Source organism: Dreissena polymorpha, chromosome 12 (genome assembly GCF_020536995.1).
Source record: "Dreissena polymorpha isolate Duluth1 chromosome 12, UMN_Dpol_1.0, whole genome shotgun sequence".
NCBI lineage: Eukaryota > Metazoa > Mollusca > Bivalvia > Myida > Dreissenidae > Dreissena > Dreissena polymorpha.
The window spans coordinates 66,583,722-66,603,804 of record NC_068366.1 but is presented as its reverse complement, the minus strand read 5'-3'; the positions used below and the strand labels follow the sequence as shown (position 1 = coordinate 66,603,804).

At 40.2% G+C, this 20,083-nt stretch overlaps 1 protein-coding gene across 1 annotated transcript in view; it reads left to right on the top strand.

Moving 5' to 3' along the window:
* The window catches only part of LOC127852244 (neuroplastin-like), a 55,402-nt gene that overhangs the window by 25,207 nt on the left and 10,112 nt on the right, over nucleotides 1-20,083 (top strand). Inside the window, exons 4-5 of the mRNA XM_052386138.1 lie at nucleotides 11,078-11,266; nucleotides 19,860-19,958. Coding sequence (XP_052242098.1) covers nucleotides 11,078-11,266; nucleotides 19,860-19,958 — 288 coding nt within the window. The remainder of the gene's footprint in view (nucleotides 1-11,077; nucleotides 11,267-19,859; nucleotides 19,959-20,083) is intronic.

The window sequence follows — 20,083 nt, the reverse complement described above, 5'->3', positions numbered from 1 at the left end:
GTCACTAGGTCAAAGGTCAAGGTCACGGTGACCCAAAATAGTAAAATGATTTTCGGATGATAACTCAAGAACGCATATGCCTAGGATCATGAAACTTCATAGGTAGATTGATCATGACTCGCAGATGACCCCTATTGATTTTGAGGTCACAAGGTCAAAGGTCAAGGTCACGGTGACCCGAAATAGTAAAATGATTTTCCGATGATAACTCAAGAACGCTTTTGCCTAGGATCATGACACTTCATAGGTACATTGATCGTGACTTGCAGATGACCCCTATTGATTTTCAGGTCACTAGGTCTAAGGTCAAGGTCACAGTGACAAAAGTCGTATTCACACAATGGCTGCCAGTACAACGGACAGCCCATATGGGGGGCATGCATGTTTTACAAACAGCCCTTGTTCAATATTGAAGATAGCAACTTGATATTTGGCATGCATGTGTATCCCATGGAGCTGAACATTTTGAGTGATGAAAGGTGAAGGTGAAGGTCATCCTTCAAGGTCAAATGTCAAATATATGGAGTCTGTCCGTCCGAAAACTTCATTGGCCATAACTTTTTTAATATTGAAGATAGCAACTTGATATTTGGCATGCATGTGTATCTCATGAAGCTGCACATTTTGAGTGATGGAAGTTCAAGGTCAAGGTCATCCTTCAAGGTCAAAAAAATAAAAAATAATTCAAAGCGGCGTTCTCATGAAGCTGCACATTTTGAGTGGTGGAAGTTCAAGGTCATCCTTCAAGGTCAAAGGTGAAAAAACAAATAAAAAATATCAAAGCGGCATTATCATGAAGCTGCACATTTTGAGTGGTGGAAGTTCAATGTCAAGGTCATTCTTCAAGGTCAAGGTCATCCTTCAAGGTCAAATGTAAAAAATAATAATTTCACAGCGGCGTTATTATGGAGCTGCACATTTTGAGTGGTGTGGTTTCAAGGTCAAAGTCATCCTTAGAGGTCAAGGTCATCCTTCAAGTTCAAAGGTCAAACACAAAAAAATTCAAAGCGGCTTTCTCATGAAGCTGCACATTTTGAGTAGTGGAAGGTCAAGGTCATCCTTCAAGGACAAGGTCATCCTTCAAGGTCAAGGTCAGCCTTCAAGGTCTAAGGTAAAAAATAATATTCAAAGCGGCATTCTCATGAAGCTGCACATTTTGAGTGGTGGAAGTTGAAGGTCAAGGTCATTCTTCAAGGTCAAGGTCATCCTTAAAGTTCAAAGGTAAAAAAAATAATAATTTCAAAGCGGCATTATCATTAAGCTGCACATTTTGAGTGGTGGAAGTTCAAGGTCAAGGTCATCCTTCAAGGTCAAAGGTTAAAAGACGCTCCGTGACGTTTTGAATCACTTTCGAAATTAACCAATGCAGTTTGTAACAAATTTTGTCCGGAAATATCATGAGTCGGTAATCACGAAATAATGTTGTTGTGAAAACTGCAACAGGGTTACACTCTTTTAAAGCAAAATTCGCCGGCCAGTAAGGCCGACGATTTCGCATTTAACCGTCTGCCTTTTTAAATTTTCGTCGGCAAGGGCTGACGGGCTTTCGCCATGTCTGTGTTTACAATAACCATGAAACATAAGTACAACTAGAAAGTTTTCAATACCACTAAGAGTAAATTTTAGCACTGTAGTTGTAGTGTGGTTTTAATTTAGTTCATACAATTATATATTTTTTAAGTGGACAGTATTTTGCAATTTAATGATACTGAATTTTATCAAGAGCAAAATACCTTAATAGATTCACTTATGGGCAAGATTGTTTTTGTCAAGTAATTTTCATTTTGTAATGTCTAGTTTTGGCAGGTTTGAGGACCAAATATCTTACATTTTTTGTAGCCCTCTGGATTTCTGACCAGATTTTTAGCTCACCTGTCACGAAGTGACATGGTGAGCTTTTGTGACCGTGTGATGTCCAGCGTCTGTATGTGCGTGCGTCCGTGCGTGTGTGCGTCCATCAACAATTTGCTTGTGTAGACAGTAGAGGTCACAGTTTTCATCCAATCTTTATGAAATTTGGTAAGAATGTTTATCTTGATAAAATCTGGGTTGGGGTTGTATTTGGGTCATCTGGGATCAAAAACTAGGTCACTAGGTCAAAAACTAGGTCAAATAATTGAAAAACCTTGTGTAGACTATAGAGGTCGCAGTTTTCATCCAATCTTTATCAAATTTGGTCAGAATGTTTATCTTGATGAAATCTGGGTTGGGATTGTATTTGGGTCATCTGTGATCAAAAACTAGGTAACTAGGTCAACAACTAGGTCAAATAATAGAAAACATTTGTGTAGACAATAGAGGTCGCAGTTTTCATTCAATGTTTATGAAATTTGGTCAGAATGTTTATCTTGATGGAATCTGGGTTGGGATTGTATTTGGGTCATCTGAGGTCAAAAACTAGGTCACTAGGTCAATAGAAAAACCGTCAACAATTTGTGTAGACAGTAGAGGTCACAGTTTTTATCCAATCTTTGTGAAATTTGGTCAAAATGTTTATCTTGATAAAATCTGGTTTGGGATTGTATTTGGGTCACCTGGGATCAAAAACTAGGTCACTGGGTCAAAAACTAGGTCGCTAGGTCAAATAATAGAAAAACCTTGTATAGACAATAGAGGTCACAGTTTTCATCCAATCTTTATTAAATTTGGTCAGAATGTTTATCTTGATGAAATCTGGGTTGGGAATGTATTTGGGTCATCTTGGGTCAAAAACTAGGTCACTAGGTTAAATAATAGAAAAACCTTGTGTAGACAATAGAGGTCACAGTTTTTATCCAATCTTCACAGAGCTCCAGATAAGGTTTTGTGAAATTCTTAAATTACTACCAGATTTTCAAAAAGAATTCTTAACTCTGAAATTTTATTCTTAACGTTAATACAAAGTTTTGAAAAATAATTCTTTCTTTTTTTAAATGACCTAAAAATAAATAATTATGGTTATTTTCATGCAAAAAAATCAAAATACCAAACTAGCAACTTTATTTATACGAGTTCAACAGTGTCTTTTCAGTATTATACAATTTTATTTTTCAAATACCTTCATATGCCCAAACTGTGCTTAGATTGTATGCCTTAGATGATTATTTTTACATATTTCACAATTAAAACGGGTCTTTCCTTCAATCTTTTCAACGATTAGCCACGGGACTTGTCCCTTCCACTCGTTCAATGTTTTTTTTTGTGTTTAAGTTTGGACCCGTCGTGTCGCGTTTTTGTTTAGCTTTTCCGACTGTGTCGGCAACTGAACATACAACATCGTTTAAGATCTTTTCTATAATGTCTTTCTAAACATTTAACTTCGGCTCACTTTGCGCACAATATGTTAAAAGTGTGTTTTTGGACGCTTTGCAGTTTTTTTAGGACGCTCTCTGGGCTCCGCCATTGTGTTTTGACAGATAGACTGTACACGCCGCTTTTATTGGAAAAAATGCGCTTTGTAAAACAAACCCGATAACCATTCTATATAAGCACCGCAAAGATCTTTAATACGCGAAAAGAACTCAATAAAAATCGATACGAACCGATGTAAAAATAATATTCGTAACTTGATTTTCTAATTCTTAATGGTACGACAAGATTTTAAAATAAATACGTAACGGACTTGAAAATAATTCGTAATTACGAAAATACGACCCTTATCTGGAGCTCTGCTTCATGAAATTTGGTTAGAATGTTTGTCTTGAAGAAATATGGGTTGGGATTGTATTTGGGTCATCTGGGGTCAAAAACTAGTTCACAAGGTCAAATAATAACTGCGATAAACAATAATCAACTTACCAATCACAGGTCATTTTGGGTGTTTCCATTCTCTATTGAATTTGCTTTGAACTGCCAAAACGCACCAGTAAACACATGAAGATGTATACAATTATAACCGTAAATGTCACAAGTCAATACTGACCTATCTCAACAATCTTTGCACGTTAGATACAGAGTAAATGTCTTGCTTTTAATCAATTATTGGTGTATACGACAGTTATAACTATGTAGTGAATTCGTATTTGTAAACTTTGATAAAGCCCGTTTGGGCGAAATATTAGAATTAAAGAGTGTTTTTACTATGAAATTTGCCTATTTTGTGAAATTACTTTCAAAAATCTTCCACATTTTTTGTCCGATCCTTTCCAAATTTGCACAGTGTCTTTATATCAATGAGGACACGAACCCTACAAAAAAATGAGCATTATTGGTCCATGAAGTACAGAATTACCTCCCCTTGAATTGAGAAAATGGTGTTTATGCATAAAGTCCAAATTTTTCATCCAATTCTTTCCAAACTTGCATAGTGTCTTCATATCAATGAAAACTGGAGCCCTGTCGAAAATTAGCAACATTGGACCATTAAGTCCAGAATTATCTCCTTGAGATGGCAGATTTAGAAATAATTATAGTGTACTCTTTTTTCCAATTAATAGTGCTATTAGAGTAAAGGATTTGCTGGCTACAGGCCAGGTTTCTCTGACACGATTCTCTTCTGATGGCTTTGCTGCAGACCACATAAACCCTTAACCCAGAACAGTTAATTCTTTCTGCAAATGTTTGTGAATGTGGAAATCATTGAAATAAAAGAAGAAATTGCTGAAATTAGCATTTTCTCCTTTCATCACAATGCTTCCTACCCTATTAAATCAGTTTCTTCTTATTCCATTATAATTTAATTTGTCGTCTGCAACCTCTTTCAATTTGGAAAAGGGTTAACTACCAGAAATCAATTAATGCTGTAGTTTTGTTGATGAGAAATTATTTTTCCTTTAAAATGGGAGGTGATTATTGTTTAGGAAATTGCTCTGGTAGGGTTGAATCATTGTGGGAAATTGAGAAATTGTTCAGTCCAAAATATGTTGATTGGTAAAAGGATTTATCCTTATGCAAACATGGGTTGCCAGTTTAGTCGATGATATCTTGTCAATTTTAAGAAAAAGGAGGAATCTCTTCAAAACAAGCAAAAATTCCTTTTATCTCAATGTTTAAGTTTTTAGCGTACCTGAGCAGATCATATTCTCCTAAACCATTGAGCCAATTTCAACCAAATTTCATGTGGAGCTTTCCTACGTCACGAAAAAAAAATATTGTTAAAAAAAAATTTGGTCACATAACCAAGCTGGCCGCCATGCCCATATATGGTCAATACCTTAAAAAATCTTCTTGTCAGAAAGGGCTCGTCGGATTTTCAATTTTTTTTATAAGGATGATCCTTAAAGGCTCCCCTAAAAATTTGTTCAAGAAAATTTGTTTCTTGTCAATTACCATTGGGCCTAAGGCTATTAAATTTGTTCAGGTGAGCGATTCAGGGCCAATGTGGCCCTTGTTTACTTTAACTAGCGAACTGCGGGGAGTGGGAGCTATTAGCGAAGACGTAATTGACACGTTTACTGAATAGTTAAGACATTGGACGGCTTATTTTGATGTTTTGTAAACCAATATCCAACACTGATTGCTCGCAAAAATACCGTGTTAATAAGTTACAATTGTATCAAGAAATGCAATCGTAGTTAAAATCATGACGAGTTAACGTCGTTTATGTTTATCAAAAATTAATATCAGTAGGATAATTTACGTCCATCGATTCCACCATTACCGTCCAATGCAAGTTTTATTTAAGAAAGCAAATTATTAACTAATTAAACATCAATTAAAAATATTTAAAAAAAAAAAACGTTTAATTTAGTATTTGTGTAATTGCTTAAAATTTGCGCGCTAATGTGCGTTAACAAACATACGTAACTACCAGTATTTGAAATCATAATACTTAGTTACTTCGCTATTAAATAAATGTACTGATTTTATAAAATATTCAACTAACATTTCGTTCAGAATTAATTTAATTTGAATTTGTGTCCTTTATTTTACCCACATTTTTAAACTGTATAATTAAAATCGATCGATAATACTTAGGCTGCAACCGCTAAATTGCAAACAACAAAATATGCAATTATCGAATAAGAAGAGATGCGGATTTGTTGAACACACGTGACCCACTTTCTGTTGAATTGAAAGAGAAAAAACATTTCCATATTAAGCCAATTTGAGTTTCAAAAATTAAAACAGAATAAACAAAAGAACACACCATTTTTGTGAGTGATACGACGCGAAAGTAATATAAGCGACCCAACCAAAAATAACTTAATAACACGTGAAAATGAACATTGTGTACTTCTTTAATTGTTTACATATTTGCATTTACGCAGGAAAAATAAATAGAAATAAAGCATACATTTACAAAATTATTAAAATAAATTGTATAATACATTTTATAACGAAACTTTTATGTTATCAATGCAAGTGATTTCTAATTTGAAATTACTTTTGTTTCTACAGAGCGGTTCGAGCAGTATGCCATTTTTTCTTACTCTAAATCATTTTAACTACTTAAGGCGTTTCGGTTAACCGCTAAATAACCGGTTACGGAAAAGGGTTAACCGGTTAACGATTTTTGTAACCTATTGCATCCCTACCTAGTAAAATATAACATACATTGTGAGGTATTGTATGGTGGAGCAGACATATTCATTATTTTTAGCTCACCTGAGCAGTACAACGTGCTTATTAGCTCACCTGAGCAGTACAACGTGCTCATGTTGAGCTTTTATAATCGCCTTTTGTCCGTCGTGGGTTGTGCGGCGTCAACATTTGCCTTGGTAACTCTTTAGAGGCCACATTATTTGTCCAATCTTCATGAAATTTGGTCAGAAGATTGGTGTCAATGATATCTTGGATAAGTTCGAAAAAAGGTTACGTTTGCTTGAAAAACATGGCTGCCAAGGGGCGGGGCATTTTTCCATATATGGCTATAGTAAAATCTCGTTAATACTCTAGAGGCCACATTTATTGTCTGATCTTCATGAAACTTGGTCAAAAGATTCATCCCAATAATATCTTGGACAAGTTTGAAAATGATGCTGGTTGGTTGAAAAACATGGCTGCCAGGGGTTGGGGCATTTTTCCTTATATGGCTATTGTAGAACCTTGTTAACACTCTAGAGGCCACATTTATTTTCCGATCTTCATGAAACTTGCTTTGAAGATTTGTACCAATAATATATTGGATGAGTTCAAAAATGGTAACCTTTGCTTGAAAAACATGGCTGCCAAGGGGCGGGGCATTTTTCCTTACATGGCTATATATGGCTATAGTAGAATCTTGTTAACACTCTAGAGGCCACATTTATTTCCAATCTTCATGAAACTTGGTCAGAAGATTCATCCCAATAATATCTTGGATGTCTTGAAAATGGTTTTGGTTGCTTTAAAAACATGGCCATGAGAGGGCGGGGCATTTTTAGCTTGACTATTATTTACGAAATATATATAGTAGAGCTATCCTACTCACCCCGGCATCGGCGATAGCGTTAGCGTGCAAATGTTATAGTTTTCGTACTACCCCAAATATTTTCTTTGTCCCTTGACATATTGCTTTCATATTTTGCATACTTGTTTACCAACATGACCCCAACCTATAATCAAAAGCAACTCTATCTAGCATTTTGTCATAATTATGGCCCCTTTTCCACATAGAATATGCAGCAAATGTTAAAGTTTACGTACTACCCCAACTATTTTCAATGTCCCTTGACATATTGCTTTCATATTTTGCATACTTGTTAACCATCATGACCCCAACCTATAAACAAGAGCAGACAACTCTCTCAAGCATTTTGTCATAATTATGGCCCCTTTTCCACTTAGAATATGCAGCAAATGTTAAAGTTTGTGTAATACCCCATTTATTTTCATTGTCCCTTGACATATTGCTTTCATATTTTGCATACTTGTTTACCAACAGCAACCCAACCTATTAACAAGAGCAGACAACTCTATCAAGCATTTTGTCATAATTATTGCCCCTTTTATACTTAGAATATGCATATTATTGATAAATCTATGTTAAAGTTTGCGTAGTACCCCAAATATTTCCTATATCCTTTGACATATTGCTTTTATATGTTGCATACTTGTTGACCAACATGACCCCAACCTATAAACAAGAGCAGACCACTGTATCTAGCATTTTGACATAATTATGGCCCCTTTTACACTTAGATAATTGAACATTTTGCTTAAATTGCCATAACTTCTTTATATATGATTATATTTTATTATTACTTTGACAAAACAACACTTACCTGAATACCACAATGGATTCCACCCAAACAATACCCCACGCCCCTACCCAGAATCCCTTCCCCCCCTATCCTCCCCCCAATTTTTTTTTCAAACATCGTGTTATAAATTGCCACATCCCACATTATACACCCCTCTTACCCTCCTACCCCCCCCCCCCCCATTTTTTTTTTGGGGGGTGGGCATTTAACCTTAGACGGCTATAGTAAAATCTTGTTAACACTCTAGAGGTCACTTTTATTTTTCGTTCATCATGAAATTTGGTCAGAAGATTTGTCCCAATGATATCTTAGATGAGTTCAAAAATGGTTTTGGTTACTTTCAAATCAAGGCCACCAGGGGCGTGGCATTTATGGCTCATCTTTTTTTTTGAAAAAAAATTATGAGCTATTGTCATCACCTTGGCGTCGGTGTCCGGTTAAGTTTTGCGTTTAGGTCCACTTTTCTCAGAAAGTATCAATGCTATTGCATTCAAACTTGGTACACTTACTTACTATCATGAGGGGACTGGGCAGGCAAAGTAAGATAACTCTGGCTTGCATTTTGACAGAATTATGTGCCCTTTTTATACTTAGAAAATTGAAAATTTTGGTTAAGTTTTGTGTTAAGGTCCATTTTATTCCTTAAGTATCAAAGCTATTGCTTTCATACTTGCAACACTTACTAACTATCATAAGGGGACTGTGCAGGCAAAGTAATGTAACTCTTACTAGCATTTTGACAGAATTATGTGCCCTTTTTATACTTAGAAAATTGAAAAGTTGGTTAAGTTTTGTGTTTAGGTCCACTTTATTCCTACAGTATCAAACATATTGCTTTCATACTTGCAACACTTATTAACTATCATAAGGGGACTGTGCAGGCAAAGTTATGTAACTCTGACTGGCATTTGGAGGGAATTATGGGCCCTTTGTACTTAGAAAATTGAAAATTTTGTTAAGTTTTGTGTTTTGGTCCACTTTACCCCTAAAGTATCATAGATATTGCTTTCATACTTGGAACACTCGCAAACTATCATAAGGGTACAGTAAAAGGACAAGTTGCATAACTCTGGTTGTCATTTTTACGGAATTATGGCCATTTTTTGACTTAGTAACTTTGAATATATGGTTAAATTTTGTGTTTCGATCCTTTTAACTTCTAAAGTATCAAGGCTATTGCTTTCAAACTTCAAATACTTTCATGCTATCATGAGGTTACTGTACCTGGCAAGTTGAATTTTACCTTGACCTTTGAATGACCTTGACTCTCAAGGTCAAATTATTAAATTTTGCTAAAAATGCCCCCTCCCCACCCCCGAATCCCCCCCGTAATTTTTTTTTATATTAAGATCATCTCACAAATGACCACCACACCCTCACACTATACTATACCCCCCCACCCCACCCCCCATATTGTTTTTTTGAAACAGTTAAAAAACACAAATATTTATTTTTATTATTTTATGTTTGAAATACCGTCCAACCATCGCACCCTAGAATACCCCCCCCCCCCCTAATTTTTTTATTTTTTAAGATCTCACATCTCACAAATGACCACCACATACCCTCACAACTATAACTATATAACCCCCCCCCCCCCCCTAAATTATTTTTTTTGTAAGATCATGTCACAAATGACCACCACAACCCCACACTATACTATACCCCCCCCCCCCTCCCCCCGAATCCCCCCCACCCTTTTTTTTTTTTTTTTTTTTGAGATCATCTCACAAATGACCACCAACACACCCCTCACACTATTCTATACCCCCTACCCACCCCCACCCACCCCCCCCCCAATTTTTTTTTTAAAAAACGGTTATTATGTTTGAAATACCGTCCAACCATCGTCCCAAGTATACCACCCCTCCCCCCCCCCCTGAATCCCCCCCCCTCAATTTTTTTTTTTTTTTTTTTTTTTTTTTTAGGATCTTCTCACAAATGACCACCACACCCTCACACTATACTATACCCCCCCCCCACCCCCACCCCCCCCCCAATTATTTTTTTTTTTGAAACGGTTAAAAACACAAATATTTAGTTTTATTATTTTATGTTTGAAATACCGTCCAACCATCGCACCCAAGAATACCCCCCCACACCCCCCTCCCCCCCCTCCCCCCCACATTTCCCCTCCCCCCCTATTTTTTTTTTTTTTTTTTTTTTTTTTTTTTAAGATCATCTCACAAATGACCACCACACACTCACACTATACCCTCACCCCAACCCCCCAATTTTTTTTTAAAGGTTAAAAAACACAAATATTTATTTTTATTATTTTATGTTTGAAATACTGTCCAACCATCGAACCCAAGAATCCTCCCCCCACGCCCCCCACCCCCCGAATTTTTTTTGCATTTTTTTCCCGTATTTTTGGAAGATAATGTAATAAATGTCCACGCCCCCACACTATACACCACTCTTCACTCCAGCCCTCCCTCCTTTGTGATTGAAAATGAGAGTCCCTTCACCTTTAAAAAGAAAATAGATGTTTGTCAAATGGGCTCTTTCAACTTGCAGAATTTTGCCAAAAGGGCACTTACAAGAGTGCAGTCGTATCTGGAATGCTCCCTGTTGTATATTAATTTTTATGTTGTTAATGATCGTTATAATATATTATTTCCATTAGTATTACACCATGCAAATAAAATGTGAACAATCAGAAATTAATTAATTACAATGTAACAAGAGATTTATAAATTATAATATGTCTTTAAAAAAAAAAGAAAATGGCCTGGAGCACTGAGAAACCTAAAATTATGTTTGCATGAGAACGATCAATTAAGAAGTAATATCAGGTACCGACTGTTTCAGGATTTGATGTGGGGGGTTTTTAAATAGAAAATCAGACCCTTCTATTGAAATAAAAAAATGAGTTTTTTGTTCCTCCATACAGGATTTGATTCACTGTTCTACCTTTTGTCTTGTACTGAAATCTCAAACATGTTTATTTTCACATTGGCTACTTTTTCCAGTTAAACAAAAAGATGCCATTTTCAATGCATCTCTACCTGCTCATCTGACCTGTTATCTTGATGGATGGAAGTATGGCATGGAGTTAAGTTGGGCACGGGTCATGGACAAAGGTCCTGATCAGGCTCTTGTTGCCGGAAACAAATACCAGATAATACCAGAGAACGGAACCCTGGTCATCAACACTCCTAGTAAGTTATGTTAACAATTCCAGGAGCCAAAATACCCAATTGCTTTTAAAATCACAAATTGGCTTATACAAATTTGGAAAATTTTGTATTTAAAGCGTTATGGTAGCCACAATAGCAGATGTCTACTAAAATCTGTAATAAGCTACTAAAATCTTTGATTGATTATTAGCAGTTCTGATAATAAATTATTAAAAATAAAGCAAATTTTTACACATTTAGTAACGTTTATTACATGTAATGCACTCGCCCATTTGTCTGCATTGGCGTCGGCATAGAGCTCTGGTTAAGATACATGTAATCATGTCTAAACTCTATATCACTGGTCCTACTCTAGGTATTAAATTGAAACTGAAAATGTGTTAATACGCTTGTTTTTATGCCCCCCTTCGAAGAAGAGGGGGTATATTGTTTTGCACATGTAGGTCGGTCTGTCGGTCCGTCCACCAGATGGTTTCCGGATGATAACTCAACAACCCTTAGGCCTAGGATCATGAAACTTCATAGGTACCTTGATCATGACTCACAGATGACCCCTATTGATTTTCAGGTCACTAGGTCAAAGGTCAAGGTCACAGTGACTCGTAATAGTAAAATGGTTTCCGGATGATAACTCAAGAATGCTTATGCCTAGGATCATGAAACTTCATAGGTACATTGATCATGACTGGCAGATGACCCCTATTGATTTTCAGGTCACTAGGTCAAAGGTCAAGGTCACAGTGACTCGAAATAGTAAAATGGTTTCCGGATGATAACTCAAGAATGCTTATGCCTAGGATCATGAAACTTCATAGGTACATTGATCATGACTGGAAGATGACCCCTATTGATTTTCAGGTCAATAGGTCAAAGGTCAATGTCACAGTGACAAAAAACACATTCACATAATGGCTGCCACTACAACTGACAGCCTATATGGGGGGCATGCATGTTTTACAATCAGCCCTTGTTTGTTGTCGGTTTTTAAAGTTTTAATTTGTATTCAATTAAGTATTACAGGTTCACTGTTTGGCAATATATTGCAAAATGGATTTTATTGTATTATTGCATCCCAACTTATACCAGTCAGAGGTTAAAAGGTCAGATGTCTGATAAACTTTCAAAACCTTCAAATATATGTGCATGCATCAACAAAAAATTGTCATAAAACTGGTAATTTAATAGCTTAAATACGTTACCTGCTATCTAGATAGCTACTTATCCGAAAGGATCGTATTTTATCCGGAAGCTTTCTGTCCGAATCCCACACTTGTCATAAACCCGTATAGGTCAGAACGGTCACATAGTGAAGTGCAACCAAAAACGGGATATTACCCAGAATCCATCACTCTTATTCCGGATGCGATATACAAGGCTGACATTTTTGTTGTTTACTTAATTGTTGCTCTGTTTCGCTGGATTCTTCTGTTTTACAGAACTTGAGAAGTTTTGAATTGTGTTTTAAAATATTCTCCGTTATTATCCGATTATTTCTGTAGTGTTTTGTGATTTTGTTTGTTTGTTTAAGGCAAATGCCTCAAACACGTGGTTCATGTGACCACATTAGAGCAGCTTGGGATAACCATGACAGCTGCCTTTCGTGTGCCGGATGCTACCAGGACAACTGCTACCCTTTCTGTGTGAATTCGTCAGAAGAAACCTGGGCCATCAAGCGTAGACCATTCAAGAGCCGGAAACACAACATGGGTGGCTCAGGTCAAAGTCGGGAAAGTTCGGCTAGCTGTGACTTTTCCCCACACGACCTCGACCACATGCCATCAGGAGATGCCATGCAACAGTCCTTGCCCGGTGACGACACCGGTCCGGAGACTTCATCGGTCACCGGTCAACATTGACCGGTCTGGTCACCAGTCATGCTATGACCGGTGTCGTCACCGGTCACTGACCGGTCCGGTCACCGGTCATGCTATGACCGGTCCGGTCACCAGTCATTGACCAGTCCGGTAACCGGTCATGCTATGATCGGTCCGGTCACCAGTCAACCGGTCACCAGTCCACCGGTGTCCGGTCACAGGTCACTGACCGGTCAAGTCATGTTTTGACCGGTCCGGTCACCGGGTACCGGTCTGTGCAACAGACCGTTCCAGTCACCGTAGACGTTGACACTACCTTGTCAGTCCTCCACAAAGGTAGACGCAGTCGCGTTTCTACTGTGAGTCACAGATGTAAACGCGTAGTGTCTGATGTTTCCGGCTTCTCCTCCACCTCGGGCTCGTCGTTGTATGACTCATCGTCTACTTCAACTAGCCCTCATCATTATCGGAATGGACGATGTTCACGCACACCAAGTGTTTCTCGGCCTAGATTTCCTCGTAAAGAGCGATCACGCCAGCGCTCTGGGAGACGTTCCATCAGGAAACATCATTCCCAGCGCCGCCGAACAGTGTCTCAGCATCGCAGGGATAAGGGACATAGACCTTCCTCTATTAGGGGCTCTCGGACTGCTAGGTCCCCTAGGCGATCCTTCTCTGAGGAATCTAGTGACATCCTTCCATGTGTGTCGGCCTCTATTTTGGCCTCAACACACACTTCAGCCGTTCCTACAACCACTGGGCATAAATTGTATTCAAACACTAGTTCGCATACATATCAGGCTCCAGGTACAGGGGTTAACCTTACCACTTCGGCTGCGTTTTCAGCCCCACGGGTCTCTTCCACATTGCATAGAAGTATACCCCGGGCTGCCGCTACACCATCAAATCCCAATACTTTGGATCCAACAGTCGCCGGGAATCTTTGTCCCTTTTTCAACTGATCCTTTACCAGCGACCGCTGGTATTCAAAGTGAGTCTGCTGACTTGATCACTGATAGACCTAACTCACCAGCTATGTCTTTGATGGTGCCGGAAAACGACCCTATCATGATAGAAGCGGATGAATCTAGTTTTCCTACTCCTGTATCCACCGATTTCAATCATTCCAATTCTCTCGCAGACGGTTCGATTGAGGCGGGTTCAGAGTCTAATGAGGCCGAACCTTATTATTTGGCCTCTATCAATCAGGTTTACGAACTAATGTTCCATACCTTAGATGAGGACTTCTGCCCCCGCCCTTCCTTGTCTCTTACAGGATCTGCTGTTACCGTTACAGAACAGGTAGCCCGCAGACAGGAGCCCGGCATGTAAGTAAGGCGACTTCACGAGTGGATCTCCACCTTCCTTTTGGCTCTTCCACAATGGCTGTATTCCAGTCACTTGAGCCAGCCAATAAACCTTCGCCATCTCCATGGAAAGCCCCTAAGGAGCTGACGGAGCCTAAACAGATGGACGGCGGTAAAAGTTATAAGGCCCCGGTACCCGAACCCTTCTACCGGTTTGAACCCTTCCAAACTTCCGGTTCCTGATGCTGACATGAGTAAGCTGTCCCTTACAATGCCTTCATCATCTACCCATACAGCAGTCCCTCTTTCCCTGTTGGAAAATTGGAAGCTGAGAGAACGCCGTTCCATAGGTCTGGCTAACCAGCTAGATCTTATGGCAGCCACAGCCTTAGACATGGTTTGGGAGCTCTCTGATTCAATCCCAGAGGAGCTCCGTGCCTTGTTGATACAACTTTCACGTACTACGCAGTGTTTATCACACAATGCTGCCTCGTCAATGTCTGAGATGTTAAGGCCTAGGAGAGTTCTCATCCTCTCTTCCTTGCCCAATAATTTCCTTTTGGAAACAGGCGTAAACTCCCTTCGAACTGCTCCTTTAACAGCAGATTTTCTCTTTGGAGGGAGGATACAGGCGGCACTAACTGCTGATCGTGAAGATCAGATACATGCCTCCTTAGCTAGGAGCAACTCTGGCCAGCGCCCTGTGGTTTTTAAGCGCCCTGCTTCTAAGCCCCCAGGAGCCCCACCGGCCAAGAACGCTAAAAGGGACAGTTTCCCTACAAAGCGTCCTTCTGCTCCACGTCAGCCCACACATAGGCCTCCTTTTCAAAACAGAACATCTTCCTATCAGAAGCCGTCTGTAAGCCAAAAATTGGAGTAAGGGCAAACCCAATGCGGACAAGAAGTCATTTAATCCTTCTTCCGGCAAGGGTGGACCTCCAAAAGGTCAGCCCTAGGTCAAACCCTTTTCTACGGCCACAACCTCCGATGCCGGAGGTACCAGTCGGGGCCAGACTTATGCACTTCGCAAATCGATGGCTCCAAATAACTTCGGACGCGTGGGTTCATTCCCTTGTCACAAAAGGCCTCACTTTTCATTTCGAAAAAAGGCCCCCACTCTCTCGCGTCCCAATAGATCTGGTATCTCCGCATCCACAACTTCCAGACTCCATTCTCAGACTCCTGAAAAAACAGGCTGTAGAAAGGGTTCACGACCCCTGTTCTCCAGGATTTTACAGTCGCCTTTTCCTTGTTCAAAAGAAAAGCGGCTCCTGGAGACCAGTCATAGACTTAAAAGTGTTCAACACGTTTCTAGTCAAACCTACTTTCAAGATGAAGACTCCTGCCTTCATTCGGCGCTCCATCAAACCCATGCACTGGGGGGTTTCTTTGGACCTGGAAGATGCATTCTTCCATGTTCCTATCCATCCCAACTACCGGAAGTACCTGCGCTTCTCCTTTAGAGGCCACGTCTACCAGTTTCGTGCGATGCCCTTTCACCAAACTCATGGCCGCAGTGGATTCAACACGGGATTCAACTGCTTCAGTATTTCGACGATTGGCTCTTACACCAGCTCCATCGTCGACTGCTTCTGCTACACCTAGAGTTCTCTTGGAAGGAGCTCCTCTCTTTAGGACTCCTCAATGCAGCCAAGTCAGACCTCATTCCCTCTTAGGATTTCATATTCGTGGGAATGAATTTTCTGACCCACATCAATCGGGTCAGGGTCTCGCGGCAACGTGTATCAGACCTCCTTTTGAAGGTCAAATGGGTGCTGTCCCAATCTCATATCACAGCTCAAGATTTCCTCTCGCTCAACGGTATCCTGAGCTCTGTAGCAGACTTCGTGCAGTTGGGACGTCTCTTCCTATGTCCTCTTCAGCACTATCTCTCAGCTCGATTGAAATGGTCTCCAGACAATCTGCTAACACAGATTCCCATCCTTCCGTCCTTAGTACCCCACCTTCAATGGTGGCTAGACGAGAAGACCCTATTGGCAGGAGTACCGCTTCTTCCCCTGCAACCTTCTTTACATCTCAAAACGGATGCGAGCATGGAAGGTTGGGGCGCTCATCTGGAACCCCGCAGCCTGACATTATCAGGATTGTGGTCTCCCCAGGAGTCTCACCTGCACATAAACAATCTCGAAATGCGAGCAGTCTTTCTATCTGTTTCTCAATTCCAATCACATTTTCGGGACTCCTGTGTGATGGTATCGACAGACAACACATCAGTCATGGCTTACATCCAGATACAGGGAGGTACACACTCTCACTCCCTGTATCTGGAAACAAGGAACTTACTTGTTCTTTGCAAGAGCCTCAATGTCTCTCTCTTGTCCAAACACATACCAGGTCGTCTCAACGCCCTGGCAGACGGTTTGTATCGCAAACACCAGTTACTTCCATTGGAGTGGACACTTCATCAGGAAGTGGCCAACCAGATTTTCCTCACATTCGGTTATCCACTGGTCGACCTGTTTGCGACCAGAGACAACCACAGACTTCCTCTGTATGTGAGTCCAGTGTACGAACCAGCAGCGTGGGCGGTAGACGCGCTTTCGTTCGATTGGGATCAACTGGACCCTTACGCTTATCCCCCACCCATTCTAATTCCCCAAATCTTAGCGAAAATCAGTGTGAGCTCTTGCAGGATCCTCCTGATAGCCCCTTGGTGGCCCTGGAGATCCTGGTTCAACGACCTTCTCGGTCTCCTGTGCGATTTTCCCAGGGAACTCCCGCACAGGTAAGATCTCCTATCTCAGAGAGGCAGACTTCACGTGGATCCATACATGTTCCACTTACACGTCTGGCCGTTATCTGGCAATCCCTGCAGAAGAAACGCTTTTCTGTCAGGGCTTCAACGCTCGTTGCCTCTGCAAGGAGAAAGTCCACCAGAGCAGTCTATTGTGCTCGCTGGAAACTCTTCTCTAATTGGTGTGTTCGAGGGAAAATTGATCCCCTCAATCCCTCTGCTAGACGCATAGCGGATTTTCTAATCTATCTCTTTGATGATTAGAAACTTTCTCTTAGCTCCATTAAAGGATACAGATCTATGCTTGCGCATACCTTAGCTTTTCGTAAGTCATCACAAGTCTGTGCTGACCCAGCCATTTTGGAACTGATCCGAGCCATGGAACTTAAACGTCCTGTGTCTCGTTCTCTTACCCCCAAATGGTATTGGCTTGTGTTCTTGGATTGCTTACTAAAGCTCCCTATGAACCCCTTAATCAGGCTTCTTTACAATTCCTAACCTGGAAGACCGTTTTCCTTCTTACCATGGCTTCATCCAAACGTAGAAGTGAAATTCATGCTCTTTCTATCGAAGATAGCCATCTTCGTTTTGATTCCTCCAATGGCTCCGTCACTTTGTTGTGTCAGCCAGGATTCCTTGCTAAAAAATCAACTCCCCTCAATTGCTTCTAAACCCTTCAAGGTCCCAAGTCTTTCTAGAACTTGTGGAAATGAAGATGAAGATAGACTCCTCTGCCCTGTCAGGTCTTTGAAGTTCTATCTTAGTAGAGTTAAGTCTATTCGAGGTTCTCGCAAGAGACTCTTCATTCCCTTAAAAGGGGGGCGATGTGTCTGCGGCTTCTATTTCCCGTTGGGTAGCCTCGACTATAAGAACGGCTTACTCTTCTCTTTCATCAAGGGATTCATCCCTTTTTAAGATAAGACCGCATGAATTACGAGCAATGTCTGCTTCGTGGGCATATATTAATCATACCCCACTCTCTGACGTGCTTCAAGCTGCTTTCTGGAGGAATCAGACCACCTTTTCATCTTTTTATCTTCGTTCTCTGGAGTGCCAACAGGACAACTTGTATCTGTTGTGCTGACAACAGTGCCAACAGGACAACTTGTATCTGTTGGGCCCCCTTGTGGTTGCACAAATGGTAGTATCTTCTATGGCATAGGTATATAACACTTATCCGTGAATTAAGTTAATACCGTACTAACGAAGATTAGCTGAGAACCCGAGATATGGGTTCCGCTGTGATGGGGAGCTATTCGCGAACCTTCCCGCCGCAGCTGCAAAATCAGCTATCTAGATAGCAGGTAACGTATTTAAGCTATTAAAACAAATTTTTATAGTAAAATTCATTTTAATAGGTAAATACTTACCTGCTATCGGTGAGTCCCACCTCCCACCCCGCTCTTCGTCTAATATTTTCATTTTGTTTATTGGAATAAGAGTGATGGATTCTGGGTAATATCCCGTTTTTGGTTGCACTGCACAATGTGACCGTTCTGATCTATACGGGTTTATGACAAGTGTGGGATTCGGACAGAAAGCTTCCGGATAAAATACGTAGCTATCTAGATAGCAGGTAAGTTTTTACTAATTATGCCCCCCTTCGAAGAAGAGGGGGTATATTGCTTTGCTCATGTCGGTCTGTCGGTCGGTCTGTCGGTCCGTCCACCAGGTGGTTGTCAGACGATAACTCAAGAAAGCTTGGGCCTAGGATCATGAAACTTCATAGGTACATTGATCATGACTCGCAGATGACCCCTATTGATTTTGAGGTCACTCGGTCAAAGGTCAAGGTCACGGTGACCTGAAATAGTAAAATGGTTTCCGGATGATAACTCAATAACGCATACGCCTAGGATCATGAAACTTCATGGGTAGATTGATCATGACTCGCAGATGACCCCTATTGATTTTGAGGTCACTAGGTCAAAGGTCAAGGTCACGGTGACCCGAAATAGTAAAATGGTTTTCGGATGATAACTCAAGAACGCATACGCCTAGGATCATGAAACTTCATAGGTAGATTGATCATGACTTGCAGATGACCCCTATTGATTTTGAGGTCACAAGGTCAAAGGTCAAGGTCACGGTGACCCGAAATAGTAAAATGATTTTCGGATGATTACTCAAGAACGCTTTTGCCTAGGAACATGAAACTTCATAGGTACATTGATCGTGACCCGCAGATGACCCCTATTGATTTTCAGGTCACTAGGTCAAAGGTCAAGGTAGCAGTGACAAAAATCGTATTTACACAATGGCTGCCACTACAATGGACAGCCCATATGGGGGGCATGCATGTTTTACAAACAGCCCTTGTTAAAATGAATTTTACTATAAAAATTTGTGTCAGGTTAAGAAAATAAGAACAGGTAAAAAAGTGAAACCCACTTTTTATGTTCCCCAGTCTATACTGGGGAGCATATTGTTTTTGCCCTGTCTGTTTGTTGGTTTGTTTGCGTCAAACTTTAACATTTGCCATTACTTTTGCAATATTGCAGATAGCAAATTGATATTTGGCATGCATGTGTATCTTATGGGGCTGCACATTTTGAGTGGTGAAAGGTCAAGGTCATTTTCCAAGGTCAAAGGTCAAATATATGGGGGGGATATATTGTTTCACAAACACATCTTGTTTATTATTCATTTTAACTGACATAAACAGACTAAACAATATGTAATTTAAAACATCCATTGAGTTACAATGTCAACAACTGCCATGGTTTTCCATCTTACAGCCAGGGATGATTTGGGAGAGTATAAGTGCATGGTGACTTTCTACCCTTCATCAACCACGGACAAGCATGTCATCACACCAAAACCAGTAGCTTTGCGCGGTAAGTCAAGACAGAAGAGTTTCTTCTAAGAATGGACTGTTCTTTAACTATACTGACAGTCATATCTACCCATTTTTACAGAAAGCTGGCAAACAATGTGACCATGAGGCCTACTTGTAATAAGT